This window comes from Dermochelys coriacea, chromosome 26, assembly GCF_009764565.3.
Source record: "Dermochelys coriacea isolate rDerCor1 chromosome 26, rDerCor1.pri.v4, whole genome shotgun sequence".
In the NCBI taxonomy this organism is placed as follows: domain Eukaryota; kingdom Metazoa; phylum Chordata; order Testudines; family Dermochelyidae; genus Dermochelys; species Dermochelys coriacea.
In genome coordinates, this window is record NC_050093.1 from 7,568,391 (window position 1) to 7,591,272 (window position 22,882).

At 44.6% G+C, this 22,882-nt stretch overlaps 2 protein-coding genes across 3 annotated transcripts in view; one reads left to right on the plus strand and one right to left on the minus strand.

The window, feature by feature from the left end:
* The window catches only part of DOCK5 (dedicator of cytokinesis 5), a 135,890-nt gene extending 119,608 nt beyond the window's left edge, over positions 1–16,282 (plus strand). For both annotated transcript variants that reach the window (XM_038384661.2, XM_043502956.1), the window contains 4 exons: positions 725–902; positions 4,037–4,175; positions 6,136–6,251; positions 8,717–16,282. In XM_038384661.2, coding sequence (XP_038240589.1) covers positions 725–902; positions 4,037–4,175; positions 6,136–6,251; positions 8,717–8,818 — 535 coding nt within the window. In that variant the 3' untranslated portion in view covers positions 8,819–16,282. The remainder of the gene's footprint in view (positions 1–724; positions 903–4,036; positions 4,176–6,135; positions 6,252–8,716) is intronic.
* Positions 16,153–22,871, minus strand: GNRH1 (gonadotropin releasing hormone 1). Its single transcript, XM_038384674.2, has 4 exons — positions 21,365–22,871; positions 20,660–20,801; positions 19,041–19,136; positions 16,153–16,247 (listed from the first exon to the last, which is right to left on the minus strand). The coding sequence occupies exons 1-4, from the start codon at positions 21,442–21,444 to the stop codon at positions 16,206–16,208; spliced, it is 360 nt and encodes a 119-aa protein (XP_038240602.1). The 5' UTR covers positions 21,445–22,871; the 3' UTR covers positions 16,153–16,205.
* Between the last annotated feature and the right edge of the window lie 11 nt (positions 22,872–22,882).

Genomic DNA, 22,882 nt, shown 5'->3' on the forward strand with positions numbered 1-22,882 from the left:
TAGAATGGGGGGTCAATGTCATTATTCCCACTTTACAGATGGGGGAAACTGAGGCACAGAGCAGCAGGGGGAGACTTATCCAAGATCACCAGGAGGCCAGTGGCAGAGCTTGGAATTGAACCCAGGTCTCCTGAGTCCCAGTCTGATACTCTATCTGTTAGTCTGCCAAATGATGTGGGTAATACAGTACAGTTAAACCACAGCATTTCTGTTCTCCTAAGAGAATCACTGAACCCTGGAAGATGGAGATTAAAACATCCTATGAGTTCTGTAGTGGTTCCCAAATTGTGGCTTGCAGAGAACTGGATGGTCAGATAGTGCTAGCTCAGCTGCTGCGTTTCCAGCTGGGAAATGGTACAGAAGGGAATTGCAATCCTTTCCTGATGTTACTGTTCCGCCTATGCATTTACAGCTGTTACACCAGAGGGCCTAACTCCCTTGCCCACGGTCACAGAGCAGATCAGTGACAAAGCTGGGAAGAGACCCGCAGGTTTTCCTGACTCTCGGGCCAGTGCTCGGTTCATTGGACAACACTTCCTTGAATGCATAACACAGTGCAATTTCAAAAGTGCCCAAGTAACTTAAGCGCACAAGTCCCTTTGAAAGTCTTGTGCTCCTAACTCACTTTTGCACAATTACCCTCGTGCACACTAAAAAGTGAGGGCCTTTTCACTAGAGTGCTAATGCTTCTTGCTTTGTCTCTGTCCTTCGGTATGGGCTGCAGATCCATTCTTGAGCCTCTCTTGGAGAGAAGGCTGTCGACGGCTTCCAAGGCTGAAGAGCTGCCTGTCAAGGAAGACGCCGATAACCGGATTAACAAATTCAGGCGGAAGGACCGGAGTATTAGCAAGTCTCAGGTTATTGTGGAGAAGGAGCCAGAAGCTGAACTGACTTCCAAAACGGTAACAATAATAGTAGTAATAATGAAATCCACAGTGGGGGTTTCATAGTTCTTCCTTCTCCTTCAGCCTTGATTGTCATTGGGATCTTCATTCAATACTGGGAGGGGTTTGAATACCAAAAGCCCTGGTCAGCTAAATAATTACTTGCCTGTTGCTTGGAAAACTTGTTTCAGGAGCCACAGTGCAGTTTGATTTAAAGTAGAAACTTGAAGTCCCAGGCGCTGAAAGTTCCACTAGGCGAGTGCTCATCGCCCTAGTCTCTCACAGATGCCCGGGACAGTTTCAAACAGGCAGCTGCTATCTAGCCACTCAAAAAAATCCATCTGGAGGGCCAGATCCTCAGCAGGTATAAATCAGCATGGCTCCATTGGAGTCAAATGTACAGCAGCTGAGAATTTGGCCTGTGATTTAGGAATTGAGAAGGGATGATCCAGTGATTAGGACACTAGGGCTTGAAAGAGAGGCTGCTCTGCCCCAGATGGGTGACCTTGGACAAGTCATTTAGGGCCCCATTGTAAAAGGTATTTGGGTGTCTGACTCCCATTGATTTCAATGGGAATTAGAAGCCTGGCTGGCTCATGCCCTGAGGGAGGGACTGCAAAACTGGTCTACATGCAGCTCTGGGGTTGAAGATGTGTTGAATTTGGGCCTGATCCGGTGCCATTTAAATGCTACTGTTGATTTCAATGGGAGTAGAATCTAGGGCTTAATCCATAGGTTGAGCTGTCAGCTGCTGTTTGCTTTAGACCCCGATTCAGCGGAGCACTTAAGCATGTAGAAGATCAGGGAGAAAAGTCTGGCAGGCAACTTGGCTGTTGGTTAATGCCCCACCACGCTATAGGGAGCTAAGAAAGGCAGAGAAGAATTCTTAGTAGAATCTGAACCTCTGAGGGTAAATTCCCCATATGATTGGCTCAGTGAAACACATGAGGCTTTTGGGTTGTATTTTTCATACTACATTGCAAAATACACAGATGTTGATTTGGAGAAGTGTTTGTAGGGAAGTAAGGAGTCTATTCCATGACTGACTAGTCCAACTGAGGATTCAGGGAGGCTCTGGTGTGACACTGGGCAGCACTGGCTGTATAAATTAATCTGAAAGCTAGAGACCCACAGGTATGGCCTGTGTGCAGCAGCCTCAATATTTCTGTCTTATATTCATTATGCCCAAGTCCTGTCTCTTCTACACAGTGAAAAACACACCAGCATTCAGTGGTGAAAGGTGGCTAATGCAGAAGATCTCCACAAACAAAACGTCGTGTTCTATAATATATGTAAACCCTGCCAACTTCTCCTGACCAGTAATGAAGTGTCATCTAGAAATGGACCAAAATATTGTATAGGCTGGATTTTCAACATCTGTGTCAAATTACAGCTATGTTTAGCTATTGGAGGAGGGCAATGTTTAACATAAGAGGAACTGGGCAGGGACAGACTCTCTAAATGGAGCTGTTGAAGGCACCGTCACCTCAGAAAGTCAAGAGCAGGTTAAATAAGATGTTAGTTTATCTATCTACATCAGGGGTGAGCAAACTTTTTGGCCCGAGGGCCACATCAGAGTGTGAAACTGTATGGGGGGGGGCCAGGTAGGGAAGGCTGTGCGCATGTCCCCAAACAGCCTGGCCCCCGCCCCGTATCTGACCCCTCTCACTTCCCGCCCCTTGCCTGCCTCCCTCAGAAGCCCCACCCATCCAACCCCTCCGCCCCCTGCTCCTTGTCCCCTGACCACCCCACCCCCATCTAAATTCCCCCTGTCCCCCGAACCTCTGCCCCCATCCAACTGTCCCCTGTCGCCTGACTACCCCAGGGACCTCCGCCCCTTATCCAACCCCCGGCCCCCTTACCATGCTGCTCAGAGCAGCATGTCTGGCAGCCGCGCCGCCCGGCCAGAGCTAGACACGCCACCGCTCTGCCCTGCAGGAGCGTGCATTCCGCTGCCCAGAGCGCTGCCGGCGCGCCGGCGGCGTGGCCGCAGGGGAGGGGGGACAGCGGGGCGTGGGGCTGGGTAGGACAGTCCCGCGGGCCGTAGTTTGCCCACCCCTGATCTAGATACTTCTCCAGCCCCCATCTCTGTGGTATTTGAGTGCCATACGATCATTATTGAATATTGCCTCATGGCATCGCTGTGAGGTAATACCAGTATCATTAGCCCCATTTCACAGACTGGGCAACTGAGGCAAAGAGGCTAAGATTTTCAAAGAAGCCTAAGGGAATTAGGCACCCAACTCCCAGTCTGGGTGTCTAACTTCCTTAGGCGCCTTTGAAAATCTCAGCTAGAGTGGCCAAGAGACTTGACCAAGGCCGCACCAGAAGTTGGTGGCATGGTTAAGAATTGAATCTAGTTCTCCCAAGTTCCAAACCAGTAGGACTGCAAGGGGCAAGACCCATCCTTCCTTAGTTGGAGTAAGAGAGGGATTGGTTCTGCAAAATGCAGCCTCTTGGACTGAATGGCCCAAACGGTCTCTTCTGGTCCTGGTACTGATTACCTGAACCGTTTTTCTTTGCCTTCTCTCAGGAGCTTCTCCTTGCAAAAGGGTCCATAGCATGGCTAGGCCAAATGCAACCAGGTTTTCCACCCTGAATTCCTTCCCTGATATCAGAAGCCTCTTCCTTCCTTGCCTGATACAATGAAATCTTTCGCAAAAAGAAAAGGAGTACTTGTGGCACCTTAGAGACTAACAAATTTATTAGAGCATAAGCTTTTGTGAGCTACAGCTCACTTCATCGGATGCCTAAGTGAGCTGTAGCTCATGAAAGCTTATGCTCTAATAAATTTGTTAGTCTCTAAGGTGCCACAAGTCCTCCTTTTCTTTTTGCGAATACAGACTAACACGGCTGCTACTCTGAAAAATGAAATCTTTGTGAGCAGTGCTATCCAGTTAGTAAGGTCCCCATTGAAAATTTGACCAGCAGTGCTAGCATCATATGTCATAGGAGTTACAGCACTCGCCTTTTGACATTGCTTAGCCAGTTCTGTACTTGCACTCTTACGTTTCACCTGAATGCACCTTTCTGTCCTGTACATGGCTCTTCTGGTACATGCTGATCCCTTCCTGACAAGTCTGGTTATTCCCTGCGTGCGCAGTCACCTTGCCGACTTCAAACAGTTTTGTTTACTCTGTCTTTTCCCTCAGAGCACATCAGAAAAAGCACAGAGGCCAAAGAGTCTTCAGTTAGGAGACGGCAGACTGACACTGCATCAGGCTTCCTCACTCCAGCAGTCAACCCCACTCAGCCCGCCCCCCATCACTCCGAAAACCCCAAGAATTCACAGTAAGTCCTATTGCACTGTAGTTTGCTTTCCACTTCCTTCTGGGCAGCATCTGTGGTAATAGAATATACCAGCGGTTCTCAAACTGTGGGTCAGGACCCCAAAGTGAGTCACAACCCCATTTTAATGGGGTCACCAAGGCTGGCATTAGACTTGCTAGGGCTAGGGCCAGGGCCAGGGCCAAAGCCAAATCCTGAGCCCCACTGCCCAGGGCCAAAGCCCAAGTCCCACTACCCGGAGTCAAAGCCAAAGCCTGAGGGCTTCAGACCTGGGTGGCGGGGCTCAGGTTACAGGCCTCCTGCCTGGGGCAGAAGCCTTGGTCTTCAGTTTTGGCCACACCAGGTTTTAAAATTGGCTCCCACGCCCAGGGCAGCAGGGCTCGAGTGGGCTCAGGCTTCAGTCCCCCCCATTCTGGGATCATGTAGTAATTTTTGTTGTCAGAAGCCGGTCACGGTGCAATGAAGTTTGAGAACCCCCTGCAATACAGGCAGTCCTCAGACTTATGACACAATTGGTTCCTGAAAATTGCGTCGTAAGTCGAAACATCAGCACTCGAACATCCACCCCATTGCAGGACCGAGCGTCGTAAACGTCAAAACCAATTATTGTAAGCCAAATCAGGGTGTCAATTCAGAAGCGTCGTAAGTCGAACGTTGTCAAGTCGAGAACTGCCTGTATACCATGTTTTAGTAGAGATAGCCCTATCGGAGCTAATGGCAGCTTCAGACCAGGGGAGAAAATCTGGTAGGAAAAAGTGTATTGAAAGAGACCCTGACTTTTACCATTCGCCTTATGGACTTTCTCTCTGTGTTACCAAAAGGCCTGAAATAACCGTTCTTAATTGTATGCAGCCCAATAAATTGAAATTAAACTTTTTCCACGAATAGTTATTTTTAACCTACTGGGCCTGACTTTTTTTCATCCAGGCTTTTCAATGAATGGTATGAACGGATATTGTGAGCTAAATTTCTGAGTGAAATGCCAGTGCAGTTATTCGTGGGCACCTGGGGAACGAGAGACTGTCTCTGCAAATCCGGCCCTTTGTCTCTAGCATGATAGAGCATGTTCACTTTATAGGGCCTGCTGCTTTTTTCACTATTAATTAGGAGTGGCCCCAGTGAAGTCAGTGGGGTTAGTGAGAGCCGAATGAATCCAGGACATCTTTTTAACAGGTCTCTGGCTAACGTCTTGGGCAAAACTTGCACTTTTTGCTGTAAATAAGTGAACTACCAATTCCAGGTGTCTGTATCTCCCAGCTCCATCTTGTGGCAAAACATTTTATAAGGAGACATAAATTGCGGCTGAAATCTCAGCTGGCAAATTAAAAATGTTTTACCTGTCGAAGAAGGATTTTATCTTAATAGGTAAGGAAAGTGAGACACTTATGGAGTGCATCCCTTACATAGACAAATATGGGATTTGGTTGGTTCAGATGTAAGCTTTTAGTGTGTGGGTGTGGGTGTGCGGGCGTAAACTTGGTTTAAGTAGAGAAGCCAGATAATTTTAATTGTAATTGGTAGCAGGACTATTTCTCAGGACATTTTTTTTTGAAGTTTGGATACTTATTTATCCCATCAGTAGGAGTTAACTTCAAAGTGAATGCTGAAGTTAAAGCCCAAGTGGAAAGGAAACCCCTCTGAACATTTCAGATGTGATAATGGATTCAATTTTCTGTCCCCCCAGGCCTGCCTTGTTCACATGGGTTTAGAATCACGTTATGAACATAGAAATCTTCTGGATCTTTTGAAGTTAGGGGAATTACAACTGGGATTGTTCTTTGACCCATCTGTTCAGGTTCATCTGCTAAAATGGTTGAGGACCTGTTAGTAGATTAAAACAAAACAAAAAACAAAACGGGAATAATTTTCCCTTCAAAATTACATGTGGTCAATGCCATTTCCCTCCCACATCCCATCCTCAGTTCAGTCTTCTTTGACTTAAGTATCTTTTTATTGTTTCTAGGTTTTCCCTCATTGCAGGCAGATGGATTGGCAACTGCTAACTTCCAGAGCACCCCACCTCCGCCTCCACCCAAGAGCAAACCCTATGAGAATAGCAACTCAAGGAACTCTTTGGAGGTAGGGAAATTGGAACTGACACTTTTTTGGAAGTTGGCTCTTGAGAAAGCCGCACCAGTGGAACTTTCCCAGTTGCTCTTAGGGTGATGCTATTTGAAACTTGTCTGATCAGTTTACTGGTTTGCTTCCTGAAACCATAAGAGAGCAAGAAGTTTTCCGCTTAATGGGAAGACAATCTAGCCACTCCCTTTCTTCAGCTGAAAAGAACATGGTTTCCTTGCCTTGGCAAAATCTGCTGGATTCAATGTTTTGTGTTTTCTTGTTACTGAAAACGCAAACTAATACGATGACCTGGGAGTTTAATAACTATAGTCAGGGTGTAAATATCACAGTATTCTCCACTACTGAAAAAAAGAAGAAACAGGGAGAACTTCTAGGCCAGAATTTTCAGAAATGACTAATGATGTCTGGGTGCCCAACTTTAAGACACTGGGAAGGAGCCTGATTTTCCCAGGGTGGGTGCTTTTCACTTTCTGAAAACCGAGGCCCTTGATATTAAAACTGTTGACCAAGATAATTTTCTGGTCTTCACAAGTCTTCATCTCACTTGTGGCATCATAATAGTATCTTCAATGTATACTACTGTAGTGCCTTTTATTGGAAAGCATCTGAAAGTGCTTTACAAGGCTAGCTAATATCCATACTAAGGATATCCTTTCATCCTGCACTGAAATGCAGCCTTCTCTGGAGTGGAACACAGCAGCTGTTTAACAATGCATAGCAACCTTGAATATCCCTTTGAAACAGAAAAGGAAGAACACCCTATGCAATCAAAGCTGCAGAGAAAGTTTAGAGAGGAGTAGTGTAATACCCTGAGCTGGAATTTGGCCAGTAATACTGAGTTTTTAATATCCTTCTTTATTTAAAAAAAAATGAAAATGGGACATTTCGGCTGTGTCTACTCTATGAGCTGGGGTGGGCTTTCTGTGCCCACGTGCACATACTCACACTCGCTCGATGCAGCCACAGTAGCGATAGTGCAGGCACAACTGAGCTGTGCTGAATACGTACCCACTTGTTTTGGCACTTGGCACGAATCAGCCATGTCTTTGCCGCTGCTAGTGTAGAAGTAGCCTTAGAGGCCACAAGCGGATCTGGCCTCAGTTTTACATCGATTCCAAATGATGGCACCTCTTGCAGGGCTGGGACGTACCCCAGCATCATACTACGGGACTGTTTCAGTTCTGACCTACAGGGCAACCTATGCAATCCCCCAAAACATGTCCTGCTTGGGATGCCTTAGAGGTCTCCTCTACAAATTCTGACCTAGTCTGACTTGACATAGCTTGAGACATGGGGCAGCGCTGCTGCACAAGGTGGTCTGACTGCAGGAAACGTGTGAGTGCCGTGCATGTGCTGGGAGTTATTGTGCAAGAGGAAAAGGAGTACTTGTGGCACCTTAGAGACTAACCAATTTATTTTATGCTCAAATAAATTGGTTAGTCTCTAAGGTGCCACAAGCACTCGTTTTCTATTTGTGAATACAGACTAACACGGCTGCTACTCTGAAAATTGTGCAAGAGGATTAATGAAGAGCTCCCTTTCCCTGAGCCTTATGAGAAAACGGATTACTAACATGCTTTTGCTACTACATAGTTATTGACCTTAGTCTGCAGCCAAATGGGACCGACTCGGAGGGCCGTAAGGAGAGACTGTAAAAGTATTTCACCAGAGGGTTTCTGCATATTGCTTTTTAAGTAATAAAGCCCCCACCTAACCCTTCCTTTATTTTCTCTAAATAGTTTGAAATCCAGACAGTTTAGGCTGAGCAAGAGGAGACCACATGGCCTCTTGCTCACCCAGCCTTCTTTCAGGTCTGTCTTATTCCAAATGTTTCCCTTAACAGCTCATGTGCATTGGTTAAAGTAGCTGAAGGGAAAAATCCAAAGAACCCAAGAGTGCAAATTTGTGCAAAACCAAGGGGCAGTCTTTAAAATCCCGTTCCTTGTGCAGGAAGGGTGTGACTTTTGTACTGGAACTTGTGGCGTGATTCACTGATTCCTTTCACCCTGTGCAGTCATTTACAGGAGTGCAAAGAGATGTAAATGCTACCATTCTGACTGGCTAGCATTTTACACCCACTTGGCCCTCGCTGCACCTGTGCAAATGATCGTACAAGTTGCAGCTCAATGGAAAATCAGGCCCACGGTGTTGCTCAGTGGAGTGCACCCATCAGGACAGGTGGTATTTCAAGGTTCCAGCACTGTAATATTGTCCCCATTTTGCAGATGGGAAAACTGTGGCACACAGATTTGCTGAATCTCAGACAGCGAGTCAGAGGCAGAACCCAAATGTACTGGTTCCCAGACTTGTGTTCCATCATCTGGTGCTGAGAAGTTCCATTTGGAGTGGAATTGGAGGATTTGATCCTGAAATAAATAGCCCGACTGCAGCACCATCAAGATGTTTGTTGCCTGGTAGAGCAGAACTTCTCACCCCTCTGGTTATGTGTTTTATCTTCCCAGGTTGCCCCACCACTGCCCAGCAGACGTGAAGTCAAACCTCCCCCTCCGCCTCCGAAAGCAAGAAAATCCAGCGTCGTCTCTTCGGAGCAGGGATTGCAATAAGGATTCCCTCTGCGTACCCTCTAACGCCTTGAGTGAAATGCGCTGCTTTTCTTTTTCTGACACTCTGGGTCTTTCCAGCACTAAAGACTGGTGAGCCCATCTTCCATTCCTTTCCCTGGGAGCTTTCCCCAGGTAATTCCAAAATAAGCCACTTGAACTGTATTTACTTTGCATTCCCAACCCTCTGATTTTCCTTGCACACATTAAGCCACTAAGCCCTATGGGGAACCCTGTGAGCTTTAAAATGGAGGCAGTGTTACCAGAAATCTGAGACTCGTACCCCAAAAGGGCTTGTCTGTACTGGTGGTGGTTCCACAAGTGTAACTGCATCAGTGCAAACCCCTTGTGCAGAGTTGCCACACTGGTGTAAAAAAGGATTTGCGGCAGCACTTAAACCGAGGTCAGCTATGTCAATGCAAAACACTTCTTATACTGCCCTAGCGTGATTGCATTACAGGTTTATACCTATGCAGCTGCACCAGTGGGGCGGAGGGTCAAGTGGGAGTAAGAGTGCCCTGATTTGCATGGAATGACCAGATTACAGTCATTCCCATCTGTGAAATGCAGCACCGGAAGACGACAGGTCCTAACATGTGATGTTCTGCCTCAATTCAAGCGGCCTCATGAGGTTCTGATTGTGTCCTGAGACCTGCTGGGAGCAAAAATGAACATCACCTGCAGGACCCCAACATCTCTGCTGGTCACCCCGTGTATTAAAGATGAAGGCAGGTTGCTCACACTTGGGCCAACAATGGTGGTAGCTCACTCCCAATGGAGAGTTTGGGTTCACCAACACTGCCTCAGACCTTTGCTTTTGGTTCTTGTTTGAATACCGCAAAGCAGTTGATGCTCTGTTTGTGTTGTCCCACCTGCTCAGCCTGTGTGCCCACGGGACACAATACACTACGACACCCCTTTTTATTTTTTATTTTTTTTAATTATTGAACAATGGTGCAAAAAAGTCCTCTCTCCTGTGGTACTCGTTGCGTTAGCATTAACAGGTTGCAGTTATCAGTATGGGCAGCTCATCAAGGTTATGCCTCCATTGTGAGGAAAGACCCACGCTGGCCCGGGTCAGCTGACTGAAGCTCGCGGGGCTATAAGATAACAGTACAGAGGTTCAGGCTGGGGCTGGAGCCGGGCCTCTGGGGGACCCCACGAGTGGGGAGGGTCTCGGAGCCCAGGCTCCCAAGCATCTACACTGTTGACGTTAGCAACTGTGAAAAATCAGGATACTTTTTTTTCGGGGATGGGGGTGTGGGGTTAGTTGCGTATATAAGACAAAGTCCCTGATATCAGGACGTTTGGTCACCCTAGTTGACGTAGGCTCTGAGACTTGGTTTTTATCACAGTATAGATGTACGTGTGAATCTCGTAAACCAAGCTCAATAACCATTAGCTTTTCAAATCCCAGTTGAAGTCTTGGCCAACAACCTTCCAATCCACGCGCTCACAAACTCACCCCCTCTTACTGCACCCTGTTGTTGCAACTCTTCTTGTGCCTTTTGTCTGGGAGCTTCCATTGTGTTCTGCACACAAAACGCATGGCCTAACTTTTAACGATCACTAAACTCATATGAGTTGCACCTAGGCCTGAGAGGGACATGAAAGACTGGGCCGTTCACCTTGAAGTTTCTGGTTTCTTGGGTTGCTCCAGTTCCTTGTGGGCTGTGTTTGGTGAATTTGACAATTATGCTGTTTAGGGATATTTTATGGAATCGGTTCTAATTCTTCTCTCTTAATTAGTTATTCCTTTCTTTTGTTGTTTTCAGTGTGTGGCAGCAGCATTCTGTTTAATAAGTTTTCACTGCCTGATGGTCTAAATTTTCCCTTCTATAACTTCATTCCATTACTCTTATTTATACTACCACTTGCCACCCTAAATAATTCCTTTCTCTGCTTGGTGTTAACATCCTTCAAACGCATGTAGACCAGCTTTGCGGTCCTTCCCTCAGGGCGTGATCCAGAGACCACTGGAGTCAATAGGCATCTTTCCATGGAATTTGGCGGGCTTTGGATCAGGCCCTTAGTCATCACTCGTCCCAATAGATAGGTCATTATCATAACTCTTGTAATCTTGTTTCATAAATCAATCCCTCCAGCACCTTGCTCATTTTCATCGCTCGGAACTCTGTCCATATTTTTCTGGTCACATGGTGATCTGAATAGCTGAGGTCAATTTTAAAATGTGTGCTTGTTCTTTTTAGCTCTGCAAAACAAATGAAAGAACTAGGGGGACTATATTCTGCATTCCCTTTCTCTGTCTCGGTTTGTATATTATGATCATCACCAAAATAGCTTATGTCTACACTACAATAAAAAGTCCATGGCACCGAGACTCAAAACCCGGGTCAGTTGACATGACCTCCCAGGACTTGGGCTGCAGAGCTAAAAATATCATTGCAGACATTTGGGCTGGGAATGTAGCCCGAGCCTGGACTTTGAGGTCCTCCCCATTGTGGAGTCTCAAATCCTGGACTCCAGATCGAGCCCAGTCATCTACACTGCTATTTTATAGCCCCACAGCTCGATCCCAAGTAAACGGATGCAGCCATGCCCTGAGTCTTTATTGTAATGTAAAGATACCCTGTGTGACTGGATTAAAAACCCTTCTGCTAAATTCTGATTGCTGAATCCTTATGCCTCTAGTGATGATTTTGGTTCAGCCCTGTCGTAGCAATGGATCCACCTGCAAATGTGGTGGCAATTCAGATCTGGAGTCAAACTTTGCAAGTGGAGCAGAGCTTTGGTTCAGGACCATCTCTAATTAGAAGGCCAGATCCTCCGGTGGTTTAAATCATATAGAGCCACTGAAAACACTGCGGAGGATGTGGCCTGCAATATTCAAAACATTTATCATATTTTTAACATGGGCCATTTCAACATAATTTCTCTTGCTATTGCTATACAAACTAGTTTCATTACCTCATTGAAAAACAAAAGGCCTTTAAGCCCAAGTAGAGCGCTGTCCAATAGTATAGCAATCTTATTGTAATGATTTTTATTCAGACTGGAACTATCTGATCTTTTGTAATATGTTTCTTTGGATGAAAACAGAAACCTGCAGAAGCTGCATTCACTGTGCTGCTCGCATGGCTCCATAAACATATTGCATTCATTAAAGGCTCATATCAGATTCACATCACAAAATAAGTTGGAGACATTTTAGAAGTCACTCTGTAGTCACATCACATATGCCTACAGCTGTGTTTGCTATAGCGCACACACAACTGTCTTTTGGGCAGCTGCCGTCTCCAGGGAAGGCTTTGAAAACCTTTCTGAACATCTTGACCATATTCTGCCTCCAATCCCCAGGGTATCATAGAGATTGTCAGTTCCACATTACAGTCTTGGACTCAGACATTGCTTGACTTGAAAACCTCAGGGTTTTCTTTTTTTGTCCCTCCCCCCCCTTTTCCTGCCATCCCTGATGCACGGGCACACACAATCCTGAAATTCTTACTCAACTCTCACTGAAGTCCATGAGAATTTTGTCTGAGTGAGGACTGTAGGGTCTGGTACAAGTAAATAGTGTGCGTGCATATTTCACCTTGTCTTAATTGTCACTTTTCCAGTCCTCCACTGATCAGTCTGTATCAGCCACATATTTACTTAATTTCCTTGCAAAAGAGGGAATATTCCGAGCACAAAATGGATGTCATGGTAAATTTCCCCTTGCTCTTTATATCAGGCGGAAAGCATGAATGTTTGCAAGAACTACAGCAAGTGGCTTTTTCCACCATAAGTAAGAAAGCTAGGCAGGGATATTGCAGTACTGTCTGGTTCATCTCTAGTTTTATTTCTCTGTGTTTTGATCTACTCCATTAGCCTGGTATATTTTGGATGCTTGCCAACTGTATGTAAGAGGAGAAATGGGCCTGATCAAAAAGCCCAGATTTGAACAATCCTCAAATTTGGAAAGAACTTTACAGCCTTAACTCTCGAATGAGCCAAACTCAAAACCTCAATGCAGACACCCCCGAACTTTGGATCCAAATCTGACCTCTAGCAACATTTCCTCCTTACACCTCTGTTTTAAATTCCTGTTCTTTCCCATTTTTCAGCCTTGTTATGGAGAGGATTGATGGACAAAGTACCTGGTATGTAAGGAGTTAAAACTCTGCCGTCCAGAGATAGCGGCTAACCCTTAGGATTGTCAGCAGTTACTTTCCCTCCTGCTTGTAATTCAACAGCACTAACACCCGAGTTACCAAGCAGCTAAACAAATCACCTAAGGCTAACACAGACAGGAGAGCTGTAGGAAGCTCTGTCTATTGACTCTGAACTTCAAGAAGCTTCAAGCTTTTTTTTTTTTTTTTTTGTGGAGTTGTGGCTGATTCTTGTCGCATTTTGATTCTTGGCCTTCATTATGGGTTGAGCTCTTAAACAGGTTGTTCCCTGGCACCAACTTGCCTGACAAGTTCCTTATGGTTTGCCTTGATGTGTTGGCTGTACAATTCAGGCTTTTCTTCTTGATGGCCTGTTATTTGGCCAGTTTGAGATTATTAGAGTTTAGACCTCACTTCTATAGGAGGAGGATAGGGCAGCTGGTGCATGTGGAGGATTTGAGAGGTACTGTGTTTTTCCTTCATCTTTAAGCTCTCACTTGAGGATGGGGGCCAATAGTTGAGGGAGGTTTTTTTTTGCTATGTCTTCAATCTGTCTCTAACTTGTGTTAGCCTCTCCTACTCCCTTTCTTCTCATTGGGTGGAAAACATGCTCATGAATGGAAGTTGGTTTCCTTAGATGTGTATTGCTGACAGGGCTCAAGGGGTCAGATCCTCAGCTGGTATAATTCAGATTGTCTCTATTGAAGACAAGGGGCAAAATTTTCAAGTATCAAAGTGATTTAGGAGCCTTGTTCCCATTTTCAGAAGAGACACAGGTGCTTAACTGCCAGATTTTTAAAGGTATTTAGGCATCTAAGGATTAAATGTGTGGGAGCTTGGCACTTCTGAAAATCCCACTAGATACCTATCTGCATCATTAGGCTCCTAAATAGCTTTGAAAATCTGGCCCTCAGAAACTTAAGTTTCATGGAAAGTAAATTGGACTTGGGCACCTAAATCCATTTTGAAAAGGGGAGTTAGGCTTCTAAATTCTTGGAATGCTTTTGAAAATTTTACCCAGTCTCTCCCAAGGATGACAAAAAAACAAGCTCCACCATGATATAATCAGTCCATGGCAGAAATGAAAGCTTACTTCTGTGTTAACCATAACTTTTTTTTTTTTAAACAAACAACCCTAGAAACCAAAAATCCAGTCTGCATTGAGATATATACGTAATCCCACTTCCTAGCTATGCTGTTCAAAACGAGTGTTATGTTTCTAGTCCCAGAACCTTTTAAATCACGATTGGCGGTTTTCCTAAAAGATGTGCTTTAGTTCGGACAAGAATTGTTTTAGGGGAGTTACCTGGCGTGCATTATACAAGAGGTCTGACTAGATGATCACAATGGTCCCTTCTGGCCTTGGAATCTGCTAGTCTATTCACATGTTTTTTTACTGAGAAATTTGTGTGACCCTTGCTTTTTGGGTGCTTTTACTTTAAAGTTGTAATGCCAGGATAAATTTGATTTAAAATATTACAGGTTCTTATCCATGCCTGGGGGGAAAAATGGGCACTTTTCCCTTTCAGTGGGTTATTAGAGTAGGAAAGGAGGTTGACTCAAGTGAAAACTGTTCTGGGTGCAGCAGTGGCAAACAATCAAGCTGTGCCTATTGAGGAGGAATTGAAAATTTGCATCTAATAAACTTTCCTCCTTGTGTCAGCCAGCATACCTTCCACAAATGAACCGCGAGTTAGACTTGTAGTGATAATGCAGGATTCGTTGCTCCAGACTTATTTATTTTTATAATTGTAAATGGAAATATTAAAAAGACTAATATGTCTGTAATTTAACTGTAATTTTTTTTGGGGGGGAGGGGGTAGTGAAAACATTCCTGAATACGGCAGGTTCCCTGTTTCAATCTCAGCTGTTTGTTAGAAGCTGTTCTATCATATATATATATATCTCGCTGTTTTCATTTCCAGCAACAGCTATAGACCAAACTATGTAACTGCCCTGCAAGAAGGTCCCTCTAAGATTCTAGGGAAACCTGAAAACACCTGAGTAATGTGGTCAAACTTATCTCCTGACATTAAAGGGAGTGACTTTCAAATGCACACGCCCAGTGTTGGCCTACCTCGGGCCCGGTCTACACTACACACTTCAGCGTAACTACGTCGCTCAGGCGTGTGAAAAATCCACATCCCTGAGTGATGAAGTTATATGGACCATATAGACAGCACTATGTCAGCTGGGGAGTTTCTCCTGCCAACGTAGCTACCCCCTCTGGCAGAGGTGGAGTAACTAAGCTGATGTGTGAGCTCGCTCTCCTCTTGGCTTAGAATATCTTCACCGTGCCACGGAGGTGTAGCTGCACTGTTTGTAGTATAGACTTGCCTTCAGCTTCCATTGTGTCCAACTAGCATAATATCCAAATGAGAACTGAGTTAAGATCATAATGCCACATACTGTTAACGTATACAGATGATATTGGCCTGATCTGTCTCCCTGTATGTGTTAATTGATGACATTGCTATTATGACCATTTAATACCAGCAGTAGGGGATATGTTCCTCTTGAATGCCAGGGAAACTTACTTTTATATTACGACAGAGCTTCCTTTCTCACATGACCAGGTTGATTCCTTGGAGGTACTTGACTTGATTATTTAAGTTTTTAAAACCACTGTTGGCTGCAAGTAGCTTCATATCCCCCAGCAGCTGACTCACGGATACACACAGCTCTTCAACTGGTTCTGAAGACAGGGCCAGAGCCAAGCTTTGGAAAAGGGATTCTGTGCCTCTGATTAAATAGCATATTATTTACTGAGACTGTAAAACAAGGTGTACAGATGTACGTGTTTGGAAAACAGTGTCTTTACTGTTGTAAAGTTTGTAAATATTTTTTTAAATAAATGTAGATTGAGCAAACGGGGGAAAAAACACCCTCAATGTCTTTCATGCATGGACTCTTGAAATGCAAGTGAAATTGTGTGTTTAAGAGTAGGTAATTTATATGTATTACACTAACGTTCAGAGGCCCCAACAAACATAACGGGCCCATTTTGCTAGACACTGTACACATGAAAAGTCACACAGCTAGTCAATGGCAAGTAGAATCCAAGTCTCTTGAAGCCTGGTCTCTTGCCCCAAGTGGTCATTTATCTTATCCAAGAGATAATACTCTATCCAAAAATTTTTTTCCAACATCTCTGTGATTTTTGTATTTGAACATTTATGCACATAACATTAATCTAAACAGAGGTCAGACCTTCAAGTTAAATCATTGCTTTGAAATGTTACAGTAACAGGTCCTTTATTCCATTTGCCTTCATGAATTCAGATCTTCTTTCGCTTCGCCTCTTCTTCAATCAGACCGGCCTGTAACATACATTGTATAGTTTGATTTTTTTTTTTTTTTTTTTTTTAAAAAGGAAAAAAATTATTTGGTTTGGAATTTTAAGGCCAGGTGCCATACTAAAATATTCTGCATGGAGGGTCTCCCTCAGGAAGAGGGCTAGAACCACATAAATCTCAACTAAGCATATCTGCTACCTGCTCATGTAGGTGATAGTGCAGTACACCATAACTTACACTTATAATAGTTCCTTTCATCCCACTCCTACATAGAGCATGGGGTTCTCAGATTGGGACTCTTTGGGGGTTGCGAGCTGTCAGCCTCCACCCCAAACCCTGCTTTACCTCCAGCATTTATAATGGTGTTTAATATATTAAAGTGTTTTTAATTTATAAGGGGGGGTCACACTGAGAGGCGTGCTATGTGAAAGGCGTCACCTGTACAAAAGGTTGAGAACCACTAATCTAGCAGTTTGCCCACCCCTGAAATGCAGCTGTTTCTGAAGTGCAGCACCATGACTATTTAACACGGAATAGCAACAGCCGTTTAGGACAAGTAGTGAAGAAATGTAGTCATTTGAAATATCAGTATGTTAAGTGTCCCTCTACAAATTTAGCCTTTGACCAGACTATCAAAGATAAAATCTTCCTTTCTGCTATGCGTATTTCTGAACTGTCACAGCACCACTTCCTGCAGTATCTAGTCTGCCATTCAGGTACTGATCTACCTTGCCACGTCTATTCTTCTTGTAGCCTGAGATTCTGTTGATATAGTCTTGGGAACTATACTGTCTTTCTCCCAAACTGTCATAGGTAAGTACTTTATAGGTCTCCCATTACTAAGGTATGCAAGCACCCCACAATGTTCAAGGTATTTATCCTCAACTCCCCTGAAAGGTAGGAAAATGTGATTATCCCCCTTTGACAAAGACCCTAAATCCCAGATTTTTAAAGGTAGATAGGTGCTAGTTGAATTTTCAAAGAGCCTACATGTTTAATTCCCATTGAAAATCCCACTAGGTGCCTGGCTGCTTCCACAGGGCCAGATTTTAAAGGAATTTAGGCACCGAAGTGGCTTGCCGAAGCTCCCCTAGGAAGTCTGGCAGAGCATGGAGTTGAATCTCATGCTAACTCACGAACCACTGGGCTATTCTTCTGTCTCACTCTGTTCTGTAAATATAGGATCTAGAGGATAAAGTCTGGTATCAATACAACTAATTGACAGCCTCAGGGATCAACAATTGAATTGCATAGAGGAGTGGTCTGTAGACATTTTATCTTGTCCCCCCCCACCCTTTACCCCTCTCCATGCCCTCCCCCCACTCTTTGGGGACCTTTGGCAAAGAGATTGCTCTACCCTTTAGCCTAGAGATGCATTTCCCCTGGGAAACCATTGAAATTAGAAAGGGGGACACTTTTTTAGGGATGCTAGACACATTCATTTTTGTGTGAATCGCCTTGCTTTCCACTAGTTGGTTGTATAACATGTAGCAACTACAACAATTGGTTACATCGAAAAGTTATAGAGGGGAAAGATTTAATGTAGTTTCAGTGTCGTTCAGCAGCTGGAACTGAGGAGCCAGCGCCAACTGACCAGCCAGCTCCCTGCAGACCGTAGCAAGTGTGCTGTGGACAATTGGTGGTCCACTGGCCACAGCGTGTATAAGGCACACTACAGGAGAAGCAGATATGTAACAGTTAATACCCAAGCCATAAATTCTTGAGCTTCTGCATTAAACCCTTCTTTCATCATATCATGTAAGATTGCAAAGCTATCTTAAAAGTAATTTTGAGTTGGCAAACCTAAAAATCCAATTAGTGAGCCTTCACCTTTGAAAAAGAAAGGAAAGGACTTCCTCCTAAATGGGTAAGAAGCATTCAAATAACTCACTGGCTGCTTTTTCCGCTTCCCTGATAATACAAGGAACTTTCTACTGTGAAAACCTTCAATAATGAATAATAATTTCTGGAAGTATTTGTATTGGAGTAGAGACAAGGAGGCCCAGCCCTAGGCCAGGACCCTATTGTGCTAGGTACTATAAAAAAAAAAAAATCCCTGCCTGGAAGAGTTCACAATTTAAGTAATTTGAACATACAGTTCCCATTTGAAGTCAAAGCATACTTTTGTACACATCTGCAAAGTCAGAGTTTGGCCCCCATGTTCTGCGAACCTCTGAGTACTGCAACTTTCCAGGGCTGTCGCCGAGCTGAGGTTTGCATTTGTTCAGTCGGTTGATGGAAGGAAAGAGGCAGTGGGTAAATGGGAAGGCCCAAGATTTTCAAGCAGGAATAGTGATTCTGATTGCCTCAATATTTAGGTGCCTTTCCTGTGACATCTCAAAAGGCTTTGATTTTCAGACAGTGCTGAACTTCTGTCCTCTTTAAAGTACTGGTTGGACACATGAAAATGGAGGCACACAAAACCCCTCATCATGTCTGAAAACCTTTGCCCAAAATTCTAGGTTGGACACTAGACTTCTCTGCACTTGCCTGTCGGGGCTCTGCTGGTCTGTTCATTAAGGTTCTGCTATTTTTGCTTTGGAGCTTGTACTGGAATAGACACTCCGCAGTGAGTGCACATTAGAAGGAGCAGCATCCATATGGCCTGATCCTTCAGCTGGCAGGGTTATTCTGTGGGATTAACAAACTGTGAATGCTGCATAGAATTGGGATGAAAGTAAAATTTATCTGACTTTGATTTTATTTTCTCAGTTGGTGCAGAGGCAGAACCAGCATTGCTAAGCACCAACACCCCTCCCCCCCAAAAATAACCCGTGGTCCTTTGAGTTTGTCATAATAAATCAAAGCTTTACTTACCAGAGCTCCCTTCAGACCACCAAGTATGGAGCGCTGATGTGGGCCAGTGCATTCAAAATGCTGCAGTTCACCTATTTTTTCCATTTCACTAGCAATCTGAATTGGAAGAGGATACAAGTCTCATGGAAAAAGAGAATCTTCTGCTAGAGGCCTACACTACTATGCTAGATGGACATGCTTTTCTACTTCAAATTCACCATTCTCCCTCCCACTACATAGAACTAGTGTTATCGCACTTTTGTTATGGTACATTTCAGAAATGCTCAGGGAAGTATAGATGGATCACACAGGTTAGAAAGCTCCGCCGAATGGAAATGGTGGACAAAGGCTTTCAGCTCAGGTTACTAGTTTGAATCCAAGTGAATGGTCAACATGTGACTGTAGCAGGGCAGTTACACTCTCCCCCCCCTCCCCCCCCCCCCCCCCCGAGAAAAAAAGGCTCTGCTGATGGGGGAAGCAGCCACACCTGGCCCTGTTATAAGGGCTCAGGGCGGAGCTAGGTCCATCTCTTGAGCTGTGGAGAGACGGACGGACCTAGCTGCTGGGGAGAAAACAATATCTGGAGCAAAGCGGAGCTGGGGCACTCCAGCCAGGCCACTCCCCAGGCTGAGGCCCTGGTAAAGGCCTATGCAGGTACGGGGGCTGGGAGGTGCACCCCAGAGATGGGCAGAGGCAGCCGGTCCGATCTCCTTGCCAACGATGAGTGGCCATGACACGCTACAGTTTGCCCCAGTGAGCGGGGGCTAAATGATGACTGCAGTAGCTACTGACGCAAGGTGAGGCTAGAGGGTTGGGGGTTCCCCTGGGAGGGGAGACCCAGACTGTGGGTTACTGCTGGGGACAGAACCCCACGGTAAAGCGGCACGGGGGTGCGAGAGGGACACGGAGCCAGTAGCAGGCGAGATACCAGCCTGCAGAAGGCACTCCATACGCTGGGAAAGAGCTAATTCCCAGATGACGGGCAGGAGGCGCCGCACCGGCGAGACTTCACTTCGCTACAGTGACCAGTTACTAGAGAGCAGCTGTTCCTTGTCCTACCTGAGCTCAAGTGGAGTGAGTGTGGCCATCACAAAATAGCTGATTGGAACCTTAGCTGACAAAATAGCAGAGAAGTTAGGGACTGGCTGAAACTCTCTTAGAGGTGTTCCCTCCCATCCAACACGAGATGCTCCGATTTTAAAATAAAACACACAGCAGTGCTTAGACAGATAGGGGAAGCTGCCACTGTCTCTCTCCTATTGCTAGACCTGGGTCTCCAGGGCTGGCGACCTGGCCTCTTTCACTAAAATGAAAATGTTCCAAAAAAGTTTTAAAAAAACGGTATTAGATGTCCCAAGTTAGCTAAAGCATGTCTGCACTACAATTATCCACCCACAGCTGGCCAGTGGGAGCTGACTCGGGCTCAGGGCTCTGCAACTGCAATGTAGACAGCTGGGCTCAGGTGTTTATACTGCAGTTTTATAGCCCCACAATCCTTCCGCTGAGGGGAAGCCATGGGTGATTAATTGCAGTACAGACATACCTTTCGATTCTCAGGCTGCTATTCTGCTCTCATCCCCCGGAGGGCATGGGAGGTAAGGTACAATGAATAAAGTGTCATTTTAAAACCAAGAACCTACCTCTTGGAATGATTCTACCAGATTTTCAGCATCTCGCTTTCCTCCTGGTTGCAGGCCATAAGACCAGTGTTGAGCCAAGCAAATCTCCACAGACAGAACAAACATGAGGAAACTTACAAAGAGCTTCGGAGTCTTCTCCATTCTACCAGAAAGCAAAATTTAAAGGCAAAAATAGTACGGGGCCTGAACAAAGATGAGGGCGGGGGGTACTCTATAAAAAGACAAATTGCACCTATACTTGCAAACAGCTGCTGAGAATCCATTGGTCACAAATTCTCCGCCACCCACCCCCGATTATTCAATGATCAGTTTAGTATATTGGGGTGATGGCTCAATTCTTTTACTTCAAAATCATGACCATATTTGTATTTCCAGAATGCATTAAAATCTAGCCCGATGCACCTGACATCCAGCTGTAGCTCAAGCTTATTTCTAAAAAACCTGGATGTGCTCAACTCCAGGATTAAGGGTTAGCCCGTTATAAAGAGAAGGGTCATCTGCACAATTTGAACACCTCCCCAGAGTTTCAGGAGCCTCTAGATCCCAGGGTTTCGGTGCAGGCCGATGCAACTGATCCATTCAATTTAATCAGTTTCTCTTCTAATACCTCAGTCCTTGAAAAATGCCCTGCAGTCTTTCCCAGTCAAGTATCTAGAAACACTGACTGTGCAAAATGCAGTGCATGGTCTGGTTCAAGTACATTACCTGCTTGATGAGAGGAGCTGCTGAATGGATAATTCCAACTCTGCTTCTTCAGAGAATATCCTACCTGTTGTACCCGTCATCTTGCTTTTTATATACACGCAGTTTCTCCTAATACTGAAGCTTTCCCTGCAGGTGACAATTTAATGGTCTCATGTGGACTGTAATTTTCTTCTTAAATTTGCTACAGCGTACCCGAAGCGAAGCATGTAATTGGATGAAGCTATTAAATTCAGCTGAGTGTTGTCGCTAAGAGCCATAAACAGTCTTTATTTTAAGAAGCCATAAATCGAAGGTTCCCTAAGGAAAATCCTCATTTTTCTTTTCAATGGCTCTTAATTATTTTAAATGAAAGTACATCCTGGGTAGGTTTGGAGTTGTTGAGATGCAACCAGTACTACGTGCAACCGTTTAAATGTACAAGGAATTCAGTTAGTTAAACACCAAGCATCTCTGTACATCAGACCTCAAGGGCCACATTTTACAAAGCGCTCAGCTTCCATTTAGGCACCAAAACAAGCAGGCAGATTTGCAAAGTGCTCAGTACATTGAACGCCCATTGGGCGCTGAGATTCTTTGAAAACGTGGTCGGTATGTGTAAGTGCTTTGAGATTCTTGGTTCTATAAAGTTGAAAGTATAATTTAGACGATGCAGTAGACAACTATATTACTTAGATTGGGGCATGGTCTATCTTTTCATTGTGTGTTTGTACAGCACTTACAACCATGGGGTGCTAGTCTAGGACTTGGGGCTCCTAGGTAGTACTGCACTAACTATATTCATGCCTTTAAGCAGTGACCTTTACATCTTTTGGAGCTGAAAGATATTGCAGACTATAACTATGCTGACAGACGCCAATAACAAAGGGTTAAACTCAAACTTTGCTGCCAAAATCTGAATTTTTATTCAGCTGTTTGCTCCCATGCACCCCACTGTGCATTTAAGTAGTGAAATACCCAAGCCCTAGCCCATTCACAGTGCTCCTATCCCCTTTCAGATTAACAGATTAAAAAGTAATTTGATAAAGATTAAAGCATTTTAAGGAGGATTTAGTTACTTTGGGAAAAGAACAAATTTTCTCTCCTAATGTAACATCTCAACAGGAAGGGCTAACACACGACTCCTGCTGATACAATCAATCAAGCTGTTAAAATGGTTTAGTAAGCGAAATACCACCATGGGGTAAGTTACAGAACATAGGAAAGGACTTGCATAGTTTTTGTTTATTTCTTGTATTTTAGAATTCAAAATCTTTCCTCAAATCAACAACTTTGCAGACACACATGGCCAGATTTCCAACTGCCCCACAAACACAACTGGAGCCAGATTTTCAAAAGTCTTCAGGACCTACCAGTTCCCATTGTGATCCAGTGGCCAGGTGCTGAACTCTCTTGAAAAACCTGGCTCCCAATTGTGATGCCTAAAAGGGAGCTTAGCTCTCTTGAAAGTCTGCTCCGCATTTTTCAAGGTCTGGTCATTAACACTTTTAGTACATAAAACTTAATTTGCCTTTCACTTGC

What these genes read in the sequence shown, in the direction of transcription:
- GNRH1 (XM_038384674.2), bottom strand. Translation starts at nt 21,444, where the DNA reads ATGACGGGTACAACAGGTAGGATATTCTCTGAAGAAGCAGAGTTGGAA. An exon ending in CAGCTCCTCTCATCAAGCAG is followed by an intron (nt 20,802 to 21,364) that starts GTAATGTACTTG and finishes GCTTTCTGGTAG; the next exon opens with AATGGAGAAGACTCCGAAGC. An exon ending in TGGTAGAATCATTCCAAGAG is followed by an intron (nt 19,137 to 20,659) that starts GTAGGTTCTTGG and finishes CTTCCAATTCAG; the next exon opens with ATTGCTAGTGAAATGGAAAA.